At 42.2% G+C, this 17064-nt stretch overlaps 1 protein-coding gene across 2 annotated transcripts in view; it reads right to left on the bottom strand.

Moving 5' to 3' along the window:
* Window positions 1-16979, bottom strand: part of LOC117410754 (palmitoyltransferase ZDHHC14) — a 55641-nt gene extending 38662 nt beyond the window's left edge. For both annotated transcript variants that reach the window (XM_059025909.1, XM_059025910.1), the window contains exon 1: window positions 16732-16979. In XM_059025909.1, coding sequence (XP_058881892.1) covers window positions 16732-16970 — 239 coding nt within the window. In that variant the 5' untranslated portion in view covers window positions 16971-16979. The remainder of the gene's footprint in view (window positions 1-16731) is intronic.
* Window positions 16980-17064: the final 85 nt, after the last annotated feature.

Here is a 17064-nt window from a genome sequence, read left to right as displayed (position 1 = left end):
AACCTCTTATGCTGGTAGATTCAGTAACAATCTAGCAAACCAACCCTTTTCATTATGGCAGTATTAACCAAAGTGTTTTTAGGAACCTGGCAGACTGTTTAGTTTGCTTCCGGTAAATGATTGAAAAACACTGCATAGACCTGCACGATTTCTTTAAAATGTCTTCTACGAAAAAGACAGCAGCTGCACCAAAGATCGGAAATATTTCTGCTGAAGATCGCTCTGTCCAGCACAAGAAGGGGACATTTCACGTGTCTGATGTTATTTTTAGATTGATTTATGTTTTCATTTTGATAATTCACTAATGGGGAAAATAGAAAGTCTTTAAAAGGTGGACATAAACTAAATATTCTACAATTTAGCATTTACTCTTTTTCAGGTAAGCATTTAAATATTTAAGAACATTTGTTGCTGAGCACCGCCCGGGTAGGGAGGGCTTAGGTCGGCAGGGGAATCCATGGTTCACAGCGCACCAGCGACCCCTGTGGCTGATAGGGCGCCTGCGGTTCTGCAGTGGAGCCATTCAGATCTGTGTTGTCCTCCAGCACTACAGGTCTGGTGGCTTCGTTGCGGAGCCGCAGTGCGAAAAAAGACGACTAGGCAGGGACACGTTTCGGAGGAGGCATGTGCCAGCCGCCGTTTCCCCAAGTCGCCAGGGGGTTGCAGCGGTGAACTGGGATTAATAATAACACAATTGGCAATTCTAAATTGGGGAGAAAAATGGGGTAAAGATCATTGGCAATGACTACATTGAAAACAAAAAAAATAAAGCATTCTTCTGATTGATATTACAGCACTGTATACTGCATATCTGTATATGCCAGTATGAGGCACAGCGTCAGGGATAAACATTCTTCTGATAATGAGGAACGATTGCATTCTTGAAGGAATGGGCTTGTACTGTATTATTATTATTATTATTATTATTATTATTTATTTCTTAGCTGACGCCCTTATCCAGGGCGACTTACAATTGTTACAAGATATCACATTATTTTTACATACAATTACCCATTTATACAGTTGGATTTTTTACTGGAGCAAGCTAGGTAAAGTACCTTGCTCAAGGGTACAGCAGCAGTGTCCCCACCGGGGATTGAACCCACGACCCTCCGGTCAAGAGTCCAGAGCCCTAACCACTACTCCACACTGCTGCTCCACACTGTATGCCACCCCGCAGTGTCATTCCATTCCTGCAGTACAGGATCCCTGACAGGGTTTTTATCGTGGGCTTCATTTTCATCTCCAGCCCAGACAGTGCAGTCAGCTTTCACACATGCTCGGATCACATGGGGAAGTTTTCAAAGCAATCGCATTTCCTTTTGTATAATGAGTTGCAGCTGTCTGCTAAACACCCTAATCTGCTTTCACAACCGTTTCAATTGAGATATGAAAGCCTGAAAGAGAAAATGGCACCAAGTCTTATGCATCACTCGTATTTATCTCCTGGGGGTTGGGACGACGTCTGACGCGCACAGGGCTCTTAAAGGAGCAGCTTTGATAGAAGTGCTCAGGTAATTCGGGCTGGAAGAGATTATATTCCACACGTAATGGCTGCATTTCCTACTTGAAAGGTAACCATGTCTTTGAACTTCTCTTCCGTACACGCGGTCATTTCCACTTTACATCTTTAAACAATTTAAATGCCCACTTATTCTCCACTACGAGCTATACAACTCTCCCTCCAGTTGCTGGTCCCCTTGATTTTCATGATCATCTCAACAGTTCCTTACAGTATTTCACCACAGATAAAGAGACATGTATGTACTGTGTAAGCAGGAGGTGTTACTGTCACCACTTGGGAAACACAGTAAAACCAAACTGTGGCTACTGTATTGAAAGCAGCTACAGGCTTTCTTATAATGGAGATACAGATGAGAACCTGCTAGAGTAACTGTGAAAACACTGTGTATGCGTATTTCTTTAGATAAGAACCTCAAGGGTCCAGACAGACCACCATGGCCATACTTGACAAAGAATGAACTGCAGTGGAAGTGAAGAGAAAAAGTTTCTATATTCAAAGGCAACTACTGCATTAAAGTACATCACCCTTACAGTCTTTAAATCACTGTAAATGTTCAGCATACAGGTTCACTCGTTTCTATGTGTAAAATTGTTAGTCCTGTATATTTGTTTGGTTTCTCTTACTGTATTGCATTAGTAATTTCCATGAGCTGCTATGGTAATGGTGCTTTCCAATTCCATCACTAGCTGTCAGTTTGTTAAATACACACTATTGTTAGTGTTCCCACAGTACAAGAGGCTTATCCTTCGGTTATTACTGGCAGTTTGGCTGGGCTTCATGTTGCTGTCAGAGATACAGTATATATTCACATAGCAGTACCCTTATTACTGGCAGTTTGGCTGGGCTTCATGTTGCTCTCAGAGATACAGTATATATTCACATAGCAGTATCCTTATTACTGGCAGTTTGGCTGGGCTTCATGTTGCTCTCAGAGATACAGTATATATTCACATAGCAGTATCCTTATTACTGGCAGTTTGGCTGCGCTTCATGTTGCTCTCAGAGATACAGTATATATTCACATAGCAGTATCCTTATTACTGGCAGTTTGGCTGGGCTTCATGTTGCTCTCAGAGATACAGTATATATTCACATAGCAGTATCCTTATTACTGGCAGTTTGGCTGGGCTTCATGTTGCTCTCAGAGATACAGTATATATTCACATAGCAGTATCCTTAATACTGGCAGTTTGGCTGGGCTTCATGTTGCTCTCAGAGATACAGTATATATTCACATAGCAGTATCCTTATTACTGGCAGTTTGGCTGGGCTTCATGTTGCTCTCAGAGATACAGTATATATTCACATAGCAGTATCCTTATTACTGGCAGTTTGGCTGGGCTTCATGTTGCTCTCAGAGATACAGTATATATTCACATAGCAGTATCCTTATTACTGGCAGTTTGGCTGGGCTTCATGTTGCTCTCAGAGATACAGTATATATTCACATAGCAGTATCCTTATTACTGGCAGTTTGGCTGGGCTTCATGTTGCTCTCAGAGATACAGTATATATTCACATAGCAGTATCCTTATTACTGGCAGTTTGGCTGGGCTTCATGTTGCTCTCAGAGATACAGTATATATTCACATAGCAGTACCCTTATTACTGGCAGTTTGGCTGGGCTTCATGTTGCTCTCAGAGATACAGTATATATTCACATAGCAGTATCCTTAATACTGGCAGTTTGGCTGGGCTTCATGTTGCTCTCAGAGATACAGTATATATTCACATAGCAGTATCCTTATTACTGGCAGTTTGGCTGGGCTTCATGTTGCTCTCAGAGATACAGTATATATTCACATAGCAGTATCCTTATTACTGGCAGTTTGGCTGGGCTTCATGTTGCTGTCAGAGATGCAGTATATATTCACATAGCAGTATCCTTAATACTGGCAGTTTGGCTGGGCTTCATGTTGCTCTCAGAGATACAGTATATATTCACATAGCAGTATCCTTATTACTGGCAGTTTGGCTGGGCTTCATGTTGCTCTCAGAGATACAGTATATATTCACATAGCAGTACCCTTATTACTGGCAGTTTGGCTGGGCTTCATGTTGCTCTCAGAGATACAGTATATATTCACATAGCAGTATCCATCTTCCTTCTACTGTCGCCCAAAGGCTTGTTCCTTTAAACCAGCTTGTTTGATCTGAAAGAATCAATGCAGCTGTCTTTGTTTCAGTGTTATTCTGAGCTTCTCGGCTGGTCCTGTGACTCTCTAAATGACTACAGGCCTCATTGTTCTTCAGTGAGCTGGTATGCATTGTGGAAGAACAGTCTGCTTCAGTGCTCTGTCTTTAGGCGAGTTGTAGCCTCATTTTTTGTACCAGGAATGCTCATCCTTTTCATTGCACAGCAGTGCAGAAAATAGCCCAGTATTTTGGGACATTCTGGGGTTTCCTTAAAGCGGATTTGTAAAGGTCATTAGTGGCTCAGTGATTATATAGCATAGCTAGACCAAATTCAAAACATCCCCCTTTAACAAGACCAGCAGACCATTTATAAAAATGTTGAAACACTTTGAAAACCGTCAATCCTAACCATATTGAATAAAGACAGAGCCCGAGAGCCCCTTGTCCAAGTCTTTCATGCTGCAATATTATTAGAACACAAAGTTGTCTCATCAACACATCTGTTTAATTTTATAACTGAAGCCAGTCAAGGTTACAACAAAACAAATATGATCCTCCTGTGATCAATTCATCGCTGATACTGCATGTCTGAAACCTGCAATGCTTTAGGTTATTCATCCACAGCTTTGAGACACTGATCAAGCATCTAGCCTCTTAACATGCAGTTCTCATCGTCCCCATCAGGACGACAGGACAGGTTGGTCCTGTTCACTTCCATGCAGAAGGACTTTAGCTTCAGTGGATCTTCTGAAGCACCGACATGGCAGCTGCATCATTCTTTAGATGCACCTGCAGTTTTTAAAATGTCAGAAATGTACTGTATGTGTGCCGTGTGCTTGTATCACACTGAGCTATGAGAATACATTTCTATCAAGATCAAATTTGACCAATAATGTTTATAGGCAGCAGATACATTGTCCTCAGAACTCACAGTACAGCACGCAAATTGCCCTGCTGCTGCTAAAGTTCAGATCCATTAAAACAGCTGCTCGTCTGAATTCCAGGAATGCATTACACAGTCTATCCACGACAGGGCTCTTTAACAGGGACACAAAAGGACAAAAGAGCTTCAAATCAACTCTGACAGGGACCACCCACATGGATAAGAACCAGAGAGACATCTAGCAGAGATTAAACACACACATGGATAAGAACCAGAGAGACATCCAGCACAGCCTAGACACACACGTGGATAAGAACTAGAGAGACATCCAGCAACCTAAGCAGACACATTCACCCTGATGTTAAAGACTTGGTTAAGCAATAAACTTGGGCTTGGAACTACCCATTTAAGTAAAAGTATTATACTGTGATCAAAATGAGCCACACAAGATGCCGGGGCAAGCAAAATTAAAAATCATACAACTGGAAAAACAATAAAGAGCCCCTGCTCGGGATTTCTTCCCTTGATTTCCGTCGACCGTTCCACAAAGAAAGTGGCTTAGTGTCTCATACAGAAAGGTAGATAACCAGTGCATGCACATAGGAGAGTCCTCATAATTGTGTAACAAGCACACAGTACGACAAAGGATACAAACATCTGTATAAAATATCAGATTATAGTACGATTAATACATCTACATCAGGGTAGGAACTGAGAAAACAGTGGTGAAACAAATCATGTTCACCATGCTGAGCGAGACCGACACGATTACACATACTGTAATAGTCATCCATTTTAAAATATAATCCCCTCATAATGGCTCTATAGATTAATATTAGTATATTTTGTATTCTGGTCTCCTGTGTTTAAAGAGCTCATTACAGTACAGTAGCTTTGACTTGAACTGTATCTGAATGTTTTTTCAGTGATGTTGCCGTAGTCACGAAAGCTTTGACCGCTGAGTTGTGTCCCTACAGCAGATAGATACCCTCAAGAAAGAGGTCTTTGATCTCTACAGCCCACCTACAGTAGTATATTGAAAGAACATGCAGCTTCACAGCAGTAACTATAAACCTGTACACTACCTGCTCAGCTTGAAGCCACAGCAGTAACTATAAACCTGTACACTACCTGCTCAGCTGGGAGGATTTACCAGATTGTCCAGATACAAGAAGCTCAACATTTACAGAAGTAGTGTTAAAACACTTGAATACTGCTAGGGAAAAATAAAAAACAGACTGCATACAGCAGTGTACTTGGTGTAAGAGCTCAGAGACATGCTGCAGCAAACACCACATGTAATCCACAGTACATCTGGGCATGCAGGGGGAGTTGAGTTTGCACTGATTAGCTGCTGTACAGGACTGCAGTGCACAGTGCCCACATCTCTGCGCTCCACATGAGCGACTGTAACACTGTGTAAGCAAGCCACCACCCTAGAACAGTGCAGTACAGAACTCTACCATCAGTGTTAAACAACTGAATCACAAAGAGGAAAACATTAGCGTCATATCAGCAGACTTTCACTTTAGAAACCCGAGTGCCTAATGCACAGAGGGTTACACCAATATATGGGAACCCTCCCTTACTGCATCTCTTACAGCCCTGGTGATATCACACATCACACAATTCCAAAGTGCTTCACAACAGAATCGATTGTTCAGTGGTTATGCATTCTCGTGACATTTCCTGATCAGAAGAATTGGGCTAAAGTATGAAATAAAATATTCAAATGAAGTAAATGCAATATTTAAATATTTCCATATCAACCAGATTGTACACCTCCTGTAAAGCAGAAAAAAGTGAAATGATCAGCAAGTGTGCTCCTGTTTCCATGGGCACAACCCATCACGCTGCACAGAGAGAAACTGTTGCTATGGCGACATACTGTAAAAACTGGCATGAAATACGTGGACAAAAACTGCAGATTTATATTAAAACATCCTATATTGCCATAAAAAAAAAATGTGCCGATAACTGATGGCATTAAAATGCCTTCATTAAAACTCAAATAGAAGATGACCAGTTCATCTCGTGTGAACAGCCTTCTCAATGGGACTATAGTGGGATTTACAAGCTGTTAAAGTCAAGCACCACTGAAAAATTCCTACGAGAAAGTAACTCATTAATATTTCAGTAAGAGCTCATTTAAGAATGCAAAGCTCTCACGTTTATGAAATTCAGGGGGGTTGTTTAACAAGTAAAAATAATGTAATAAAATAGATACAGTAGATACAATACAAAATAACTAATAACGTGAATGAGTGCACACGGTCCCCAGAGCGAGGTGATGAGGGAGCACAGGCACTTCCACACTCAACAGCTAATCCATATTCTCTACAGCATGTATGGAGGCTGCATGTTACTGTTCTGTAACCTATTTCTAGCAATAACCTGTACTGCTACATGGTTAATACTGCTGAGCAATAACCTGTACTGCTACATGGTTAGTACTGCTGAGCAATAACCTGTACTGCTACATGGTTAGTACTGCTATGGGGTCACCCTAATTTCACACCTTCCAAGGGTCATTTCAAGTACCTCCTGTTTCAGTCACTTTCAAATCCTTTTTTTATAACAGTAATTACTATTTATCTACACTGTATTAATATTTCCTGCAGCTCACATAGTAAAAGCAACATTCCTTTATGTTTCAATTATGGAGTAGTAATCATGTATTTTTTACTATGACAACAACTAATACTTCTACAGTACCAATGTCTTTACATAAGACTGCTTAAAAGGTCAGCACTTTCAAGATATGCCTTAGAGCAAGAAACAGACCTCACCTTCCCTCCAGGTTACAGACAGGATCACTTCAGAACACTGCATGTGACCCTGCACTTCCAGTACTGAGCAGGTTACAGACAGTATCACTTCAGAACACTGCATGTGACCCTGCACTTCCAGTACTGAGCAGGTTACAGACAGGATCACTTCAGAACACTGCATGTGACCCTGCACTTCCAGTACTGAGCAGGTTACAGACAGGATCACTTCAGAACACTGCATGTGACCCTGCACTTCCAGTACTGAGCAGGTTACAGACAGGATCACTTCAGAACACTGCATGTGACCCTGCACTTCCAGTACTGAGCAGGTTACAGACAGGATCACTTCAGAACACTGCATGTGACCCTGCACTTCCAGTACTGAGCAGGTTACAGACAGGATCACTTCAGAACACTGCATGTGACCCTGCACTTCCAGTACTGAGCAGGTTACAGACAGTATCACTTCAGAACACTGCATGTGACCCTGCACTTCCAGTACTGAGCAGGTTACAGACAGGATCACTTCAGAACACTGCATGTGACCCTGCACTTCCAGTACTGAGCAGGTTACAGACAGTATCATTTCTCTGAGAGTTTCCTATAAAATAAATGCATCTTTTGCTTCCTTGAATATACTCTAACAGAGGTGATCACATAACATCCTACTGCTGAAGCCATACACTCCAAGACAGTTTGGTGGTTTTCAAATTCACAAGGAAAGCTGCAGGAATTTTCAGGCTTGAGAGAAAGTTGCATTTGTGCCTGACATTCAAAACAGGATTTGGGTGGAGGGAGGCCTTCAATGGGAAGAATGCGTCAAAGGGAGAGGAAGATTGTGTCTCAATGTTGGACGCTACCCTTGGGAATGTAAACAAACTGACGGTCAACTAAGCCCGCTTCCTATATGCAGTCCACAGAGGGTTGAATGGAAGAATGTACTAAACAAATCAAGGAATTCCAGATGAACATGATTGTGGGAGATTGCACACAAGAATCAACAGGATCATTTCCCAGAAGTACCAGAGCCGTACGCCCACACACTGCCAGCCTGCTCCCTGTCCTGTCACATGGCATGATAAGACAACACAACAGGGCAGGAAGTCTGTGCTGGTTTGCTCTCATCATACAGGACAATGTTCTTGCTTCCTAAAGGAACTACATCTACTTTGTGCTGACCTGTGTCTGGCAAAGAGTATACAAACAGTGCTGCAGTGTGTGTGTGTGTGGGGGGGGGGGGGGGGGGGGGGGGAGTTACTGGACACACCATCAGTGCTGCAGCGTGTGTGTGGAGTTAACTGGACACACTGGTCACACCATCAGTGCTGCAGTGTGTGTGGAGTTACTGGACACACTTGTCACACCATCAGTGCTGCAGTGTGTGTGGAGTTACTGGACACACTGGTCACACCATCAGTGCTGCAGCGTGTGTGTGGAGTTAACTGGACACACTGGTCACACCATCAGTGCTGCAGTGTGTGTGTGTGTGTGGGGGGGGGGGGGAGTTACTGGACACACTGGTCACACCATCAGTGCTGCAGTGTGTGTGGAGTTACTGGACACACTGGTCACACCATCAGTGCTGCAGTGTGTGTGGAGTTACTGGACACACTGGTCACACCATCAGTGCTGCAGTGTGTGTGTCTGTGTGTGTGTGTGTGGAGTGTGTGTGGAGTGTGTGGAGGTACTGCTCCCATCCCATTTTATATTTGAGGAATATATTAATCATTCGCTGTTCTTGTCATCTGCACCCATCGTTGTTTTCTTTGGTGGGTTTGAATATTCGCTGTTCTTGTGGTAACTGATAGTCCGTCTGGAATTAACTAAATAACCCCAGTGTACCAGAAAACATTTCCTACTGTTACCCACAACCCCTCCCTCCCTGACCCTCTCACTTTATCACGTTTATTTTATTTTAACAATGTTCTCACGTCTTTATGTGATCTATTTCTAGTTAGCACAGCCCCCCCTATATAAACAGTGTCCATTAAGAGACCATTCACATGTCACATCGGGGTTGAATTTTAGTTTCCTAGAGGAACATAATAAGCTTTTACAGATCAGTACATGACACAGAGTTACAAATATCTGTTTGAAAATGATCCAGGAATTGATCGAACAGATACTATAAATACAGTGTTATAATTAATACTATATAAATCAGTGTAATCATTACAGTGTAAATACAGTGTTATAATCAATACTACATACACCACAGTGTAATCATTACAGTGTAAATACACAGTGTTATAATCAATACTACATACACCACAGTGTAATCACTACAGTGTAAATACACAGTGTTATAATTAATACTATATAAATCAGTGTAATCATTACAGTGTAAATACACAGTGTTATAATCAATACTATATAAATCACAGTGTAATCACTACAGTGTAAATACAGTAAGTCAGACAATCTAAATACTAGCGCTGGGACAAATATCAGAATATTCAAACAAATATTTTTTTGACTTGTATTCGGATACAAAAGCCAGATGTTCGTATTCACTACAAATGACAAAAATATCTTGGACTTAATTACTGCCTCACCAGAATTTGCGCAACAGTTAAAAAAATGCCAAATAAAAGAAATAGCTCTGTGTGATTATATATATATATATAACACTGGATCAACACAGCAGCTCTTGAGCCTCTATTAAAGTTTTAGACAGCAATAAGTAAACAAACCAGATTATACGAGCGCACGCATAGTGATCTCTATGGAACGCCACCTGGGACAGAAATGTGTAGGGCTGCTTTAGAGCGAGCCAGAATCTCATGGGACAGGAAAAGAGCAAGCATGTGACTCTGAAATGCCGCGCTTAAACAGTACCCAACTTCCTGAAAATGTTGTGCAATGATTGCCTTTTCTACGGAAAAACATGTCATATTATTATGTAATGAAGAAACATATCTGTACAATGGTGATAGAATGGTTTTAAATAAGTCGGTATCGTTAACCGTTTCTGGGTAAGGCGAGGAGGGCTAAAACAAAAAAGGACAACATATTTCTTTAATTACACAATACCCATAATCACTGGTGACAAAGACTCAGAGAACACAGTGGAGCATCGCATTGAAGACAATAGACACAACTACAAGTCTCTATCATTTACATGACTGGAGTTTAAACAGAGTTCCTGCAAATTAGTTTTATTGCTGGGATGTCCATAATGAGTTGATAGAAAGCATGATAGAAACCAGGGGCCAGCTTCACAGAGCACTGCGACAGGAGCACTTAGCAGGATGCTAGCTAGCAAGCTATTGATAGAAGCCAGGGGCCAGCTTCACAGAGCACTGCGACAGGAGCACTTAGCAGGATGCTAGCTAGCAAGCTATTGATAGAAACCAGGGGCCAGCTTCATAGACCACTGCGACAGGAGCACTTAGCAGGATGCTAGCTAGCAAGCTATTGATATCACGTGAAAGCTAGGGGTGTAACTATTCATTGTGTATAGCACAGTGATGTAGTCAAGACCAAACGTACCGAGACCAAACGTACCGAGACCGAGACCAAACGTACCAAGACCAAACGTGCCGAGACCGAAACCAAGACCAAACGTACCGAGACCGAGACCAAACGTACCGAGACCGAGACCAAACGTACCGAGACCGAGACCGAAACCAAACGTACCGAGACCGAAACGTACCGAGACCGAGACCAAACGTACCGAGACCAAACGTACCGAGACCGAGACCAAACGTACCAAGACCAAACGTACCGAGACCGAAACCAAGACCAAACGTACCGAGACCGAGACCAAACGTACCGAGACCGAGACCGAGACCGAAACGTACCGAGACCGAGACCAAACGTACCGAGACCGAGACCAAACGTACCGAGACCGAGACCAAACGTACCGTGACCGAGACCAAACGTACCGAGACCGAGACCAAACGTGCCGAGACCGAGACCGAAACGTACCGAGACCGAGACCAAACGTACCGAGACCGAGACCAAACGTACCGAGACCGAGACCGAGACCGAAACGTACCGAGACCGAGACCAAACGTACCGAGACCGAGACCAAACGTACCGAGACCGAGACCAAACGTACCGAGACCGAGACCAAACGTACCGTGACCGAGACCAAACGGACCGTGACCGAGACCAACATATTTTTGTTGTGACCAACCAAACTAAATTAATTTTTGCTAGAAGAACAAAGATAACATATTTATTTTTTGAAAGCTATTTTTCTTTTGATAAACCAAATAAACACAAAAAATGCAACAACTGAAAAATGTGTTCTATTGACTTTTTCCAGTTACAATCAATTCACTTAGGAATACACACCCTGAGAAGGTGTATAAAAACATTTACATTAAATATTTACATATAATTGGAAACATCTTAAGAGAATTTTGAACTTGCAATTATTTTACACCCTTTTATACCCCAATTAGGAAATTGCCAATTATTCAATTTAGCTCACTGCTGCAACCCCTGTACTGACTCGGAAGAGATTAAGTATATTGCTGGGACATGTGGAAGCCGAGAGACGCTAGAATCCTTCCGAACTGAGCTTGATACTTGCTGCAATCACAAGTGTTTGTTGCATCTCAGAAACACCAGAGATGAGAGAAGCTGCGGCGACAGTTTCGCTCGATGTGGTGTTATGATCAGGCTCCCCTGGCTGAAGACGGTTTCTCTAGATATAACAGCTATACTCATGTAAAACAATTGGCTTATCTAGAAAAAGAAGTTCCCCGCACTTCTGTCACCTTTGTGTTACAATGCTTGCACTTTGCCGTCCATTTATTATTATGTTGATCAATTTCAGAATTGATGAAGGCAAACTGAATGACGGCGGCTGCTTCGATGCCATTTCAGCTCTTTGAGAAGAGAAACGTGAGAGGTCTGAATTTGTTATGGAAACTGTCAGTAGCTATGTTTCCATCCCCCCAAAAATATGCGCTAAAAGGTAAGCCTATGAAAAAAAGCACGACAATGGAAGCGAGCAAACAAAAAAAAAGTTTTACTATTACACACGCACACAAACATATATTTGCAATATATAATATATACACAAATGCGCGCACACACACACACACACCCGTACATTAAAAATCACATGGAAATAAGATCATAGGCAAAGCAGCCTACATTATTCTGTGACTGCACCAGCAGGCATCATTACCCTACCCCCCCTACACATCTTTTTAATTTTTTAATTGATTAAATGCCTGGTAATTGTGGTGTGCTTTTTAGAAGTAGAATATGAATATGTGGTACAGTCCTCATTTGTAAATCCATAGCCTACTGTAATCGTTTATGTTGGTGTGTGCTTATGCTGCAGCCTGTTGAAATAAATTCTTATCAGGACTTTTAAAATATACTTGTAACTTCATACATTATTACAGTGGGGGGTGGGGGCAATAATAATAATAATAATAATAATAATAATAATAATAAATACACTTTTACTTTATATGGCACCTAAATGCAAAGCATCTCAAAGCGCTGTACAGTTTCAAACACGGTAGCAAAACGTAGGAAAGCTCAAAATGCAGGTGCGCAGACATATTTTCTTTTTAGGCTTGACAAAAAACACACATAATTCCAAAATTACACAACCTAACCAGGCATTTGTGTTACTCACACAATTTTGTTAAGGTAACTAATATATTACAGGAAATGTATTTGGTGGCAGGAGGAAAGTTTGCTTCATGGGAGAGGCTGAGAGACGCTGTAGCAGCACGAAGTCTGAAGCGTTAAATTTAGTAATTTGAATGCTGCTCTAGAGTATAATGGCTACATTATTTTGTTAGCTGTCAATGTATAAAAGTGAGTGAATTTTTGAAGGATAAAAGAGTAAATAAAACAATCTTGAGAATGTTTATGAATGAGACCAATCTGAGTGCTGCCAGCTATCAAGACCAAGACCCGACGTGCCGAGACCGAGACCCGGACCAAGACCTGACGTGCCGAGACCGAGACCCGGACCAAGACCCGACGTGCCGAGACTGAGACCCGGACCAAGACCGGACGTGCCGAGACCGAGACCTGGACCAAGACCCGACGTGCCGAGACCGAGACCAAGGACCAAGACACGACGTGCCGAGACCGAGACCCGGACCAAGACCCGACGTGCCGAGACCGAGACCTGGACCAAGACCAAAACCAAAACCCGACGTGCCGAGACTGAGACCCGGACCAAGACCCGACGTGCCGAGACCGAGACCCGGACCAAGACCCGACGTGCCGAGACCGAGAACAAGGACCAAGACCCGACGTGCCGAGACCGAGAACTAGGACCAAGACCCGACGTGCCGAGACCGAGAACAAGGACCAAGACCCGACGTGCCGAGACCGAGACCCAGACCCAATGTGCCGAGACCAAGACCCGGACCAAGACCAAGACCAGACGGCCCGAGACCGAGACCTGGACCAAGACCCGACGTGCCGAGACCGAGACCCAGACCAAGACCAAAACCTGACATGCCGAGACCGAGACCCAGACCCGATGTGCAGAGACCAAGACCCGTACCAAGACCAAACGGCCCGATACCGAGACCTTAAAACATGGCCTCGAGATCGGCTTCGAGACAGGGTCTCGAGACTCCATCTCTGGTATAGCAAAACATAACACACTAATGATTCATTGTGCATAGCACAACATAACACACTGTAATGATTCATTGTGCATAGCACAACATAACGCATTGTGGTTCACAGAGTGGTTCTTGAACGAAGAATAACTATGTATCACAGCTGGCTGGAATACATACTCTGCCCTAACAAAATAGTCCATCAATAAATCAGTATGTTTACATGACAAAGCATTTTCCGAAAACTAATGTTTTCGCAAAACAATCAGAAAACTGATTTTCTTAAAACGTCACTTTTCTGTGTTTACATGATTAATGATAGAAAATCTAATTAGAATTCAACTGTATACATGGATTGAAGTTTTCGGAAAACGCAGGATATTTTCGCATGCAAAGTACTGTAGTAGCCCAAGTACGATTTGAAGACATTTCTGCGATAGAACGGAGACCAATCCAATATAGTGCTTTATTGAAGTGTCAGGTCTTAAATTCAAAGATTACTATCCTATATCTCTATTCAGATTCCCCACAATGTGCAATCAGCCTTTCCAACAGCTCATCCTGTTCTATATTACCAGTTTCTTTTGCAGACATTATTTTAAATTCTCACGTAATTTTAAAACTGGAAAACTTTTGCTGCTTCAGTATGGGCTATTAACAAATACATATGGACTTTAACAAATGTATTAACTTTATCCCTAACTAGACAAATGGATGCATGCAGACTGACTACAGGTGGTTATTATTTTCTCTGTTTTCTAAAACCACGTGCATATCCTAGCGTGACATTAGTGTCTCGTTCCAGCCCCACTTAAAGCACGTGGATCCTGTCATTGACATGGTAAGGGTGACAGCATCACAAGCTTCTTACTTGGACACTGTGTATGGGGTGTCAAGACAATAAGAACATAAGAACGTTTACAAACGAGAGGAGGCCATTCGGCCCATCTTGCTCGTTTGGTTGTTAGTAGCTTATTGATCCCAGAATCTCATCAAGCAGCTTCTTGAAGGATCCCAGGGTGTCAGCTTCAACAACATTACTGGGGAGTTGGTTCCAGACCCTCACAATTCTCTGTGTAAAAAAGTGCCTCCTATTTTCTGTTCTGAATGCCCCTTTATCTAATCTCCATTTGTGACCCCTGGTCCTTGTTTCTTTCTTCAGGTCGAAAAAGTCCCCTGGGTCGACATTGTCTATACCTTTTAGGATTTTGAATGCTTGAATCAGATCGCCACGTAGTCTTCTTTGTTCAAGACTGAATAGATTCAATTATTTTAGCCTGTCTGCATACAACATGATTTTTAAACCCGGGATAATTCTGGTCGCTCTTCTTTGCACTCTTTTACAGCAGCAATATCCTTTTTGTAACAAGGTGACCAGAACTGAACACAATATTCTAGATGAGGTCTTACTAATGAATTGTAAAGTTTTAACATTACTTCCCTTGATTTAAATTCAACGCTTTTCACAATATATCCTATGGCCTTTTTTCTAGCTTCCCCACATTGTCTAGATGAAGACATTTCTGAGTCAACTCCCTGGTCTTTCATAGATTCCTTCTTCAATTTCAGTATCTCTCCCTGTACTGACTGTGCTTTAAACACAGAACCCAATATAATACCCTGGTTCTTCTAGATGTACAGCATGCAGTAAAAGGGTTAGTAGAATATGTGGAGCAAGACTAAGTGATGCCTCTACCTATAGGCCTATACACTATATACAGACAGTTACTCCAGACCAGTGACAGGACAGAAGGGGTTGTGTAAGGATGACTTATGCTTTGCATGCAACATAGAGAACAGAATTTATTTGTGTAGAAAACAGAAAAGCTGTTTCATAAAGCCTGTATACCTATATGTACTGTATTCATGTCTCAATGGTTAATTTCTTAGTTAACGAATATCGTCCGCAAAATCTTACTTACCATATTTTACAAAGATTAAAATATGAATACGTACGTATGTTAAGAAGCCGCAATTATACTAGAACCAGTGACTACGGTCCCTGATATAACTGTACACAGGTAAACTAAGCCATACTCATTTGGTAACCCAATCCTGACATGGATAGGGTAAACTATACCGAGCATCAAAAGAAACTTATCACTATTATAACACTTATTTTCGAAAAAATAAAGTATATCATTGACGAAATGTTTTTGGTTTCTTTTTAAATCACTGGGTCATTCATCCTTGACCAGGACGCGCTTGAGTGACTATGACTGAAGCATATGCACTTAATCACCTAATTAGTGAGACAGTTGATTGGACACTGGATACGGAGTGATTTCAGCTGTTGAATTGCAAGCTTGAAAAAGCAATAAAGAAAATCACAGAAATATATATATATGCCACGTCTGTCCAGAGAGCAGCGCCTTCGTGCAATCGGCATGTCGGAGGCTGGACTAGGGCAGCGTACTGTGTGTGGCTCGCTGTCTTGGGTGCTCACAGCCAGCAATTTCAAACCTGGCCAGACGGTATAACCAGACACACTCTGTCAATGACACAGGTCACGAACTGGGAGACCAAGAGTCACAACACCTGCCCCAGATCGACAAGTCATTTTGCAGCTTCTTCGTTTTGTCAGTTGTTAATCAGCACAATAAAAAGTCACTGCACCTGCGCTAAAACAGAGTTTGTCATTTTTCGATCACATCTAGTGAATTTTATCCAAATATAATTAATAAGTTTATTTTGATGGTCAAATACCAGTGATGCGTTTCTTTTTGATGCTCAAATATGAGTGATAAGTTTCTTTTCATGCTCAGTATAAAATACATCCGAAGCATGGGGATAGGCAGAAGCAGCGTGCAGCCAATCATAAAACACGTATAATTTAAATCGAATAAACAAAACACTTACTCAAAAGCGAAGAACAGTCCGCTGGTGACCACAATCAGGACCAGGGTGAAATAAAAGACGCCGGTCTGTCGAGCCATTATAATCCTTCCATTGCAGAAAAATTTGTTCCTGCCGGGGAAAACTTCCCATTTCCTCCTGGGAGTGCTGTTTTTGTGTGCGGACTCCATGGGCGACGAGCTGCGAGTACTTATGTGACTATACTCGCAGTCTTTCATGGACCCACCACCTCCGGGAAGCATCAATCAACAGCAAACCCCAACACAATCCCAGCACACTGCGAGGAAATGCGGAAACTGCAACCCTAACAGCTGCTTATGTAAACACACACACACA

This window comes from Acipenser ruthenus, chromosome 6, assembly GCF_902713425.1.
Source record: "Acipenser ruthenus chromosome 6, fAciRut3.2 maternal haplotype, whole genome shotgun sequence".
In the NCBI taxonomy this organism is placed as follows: domain Eukaryota; kingdom Metazoa; phylum Chordata; class Actinopteri; order Acipenseriformes; family Acipenseridae; genus Acipenser; species Acipenser ruthenus.
This window is presented reverse-complemented; position numbering and strand designations above follow the sequence as displayed.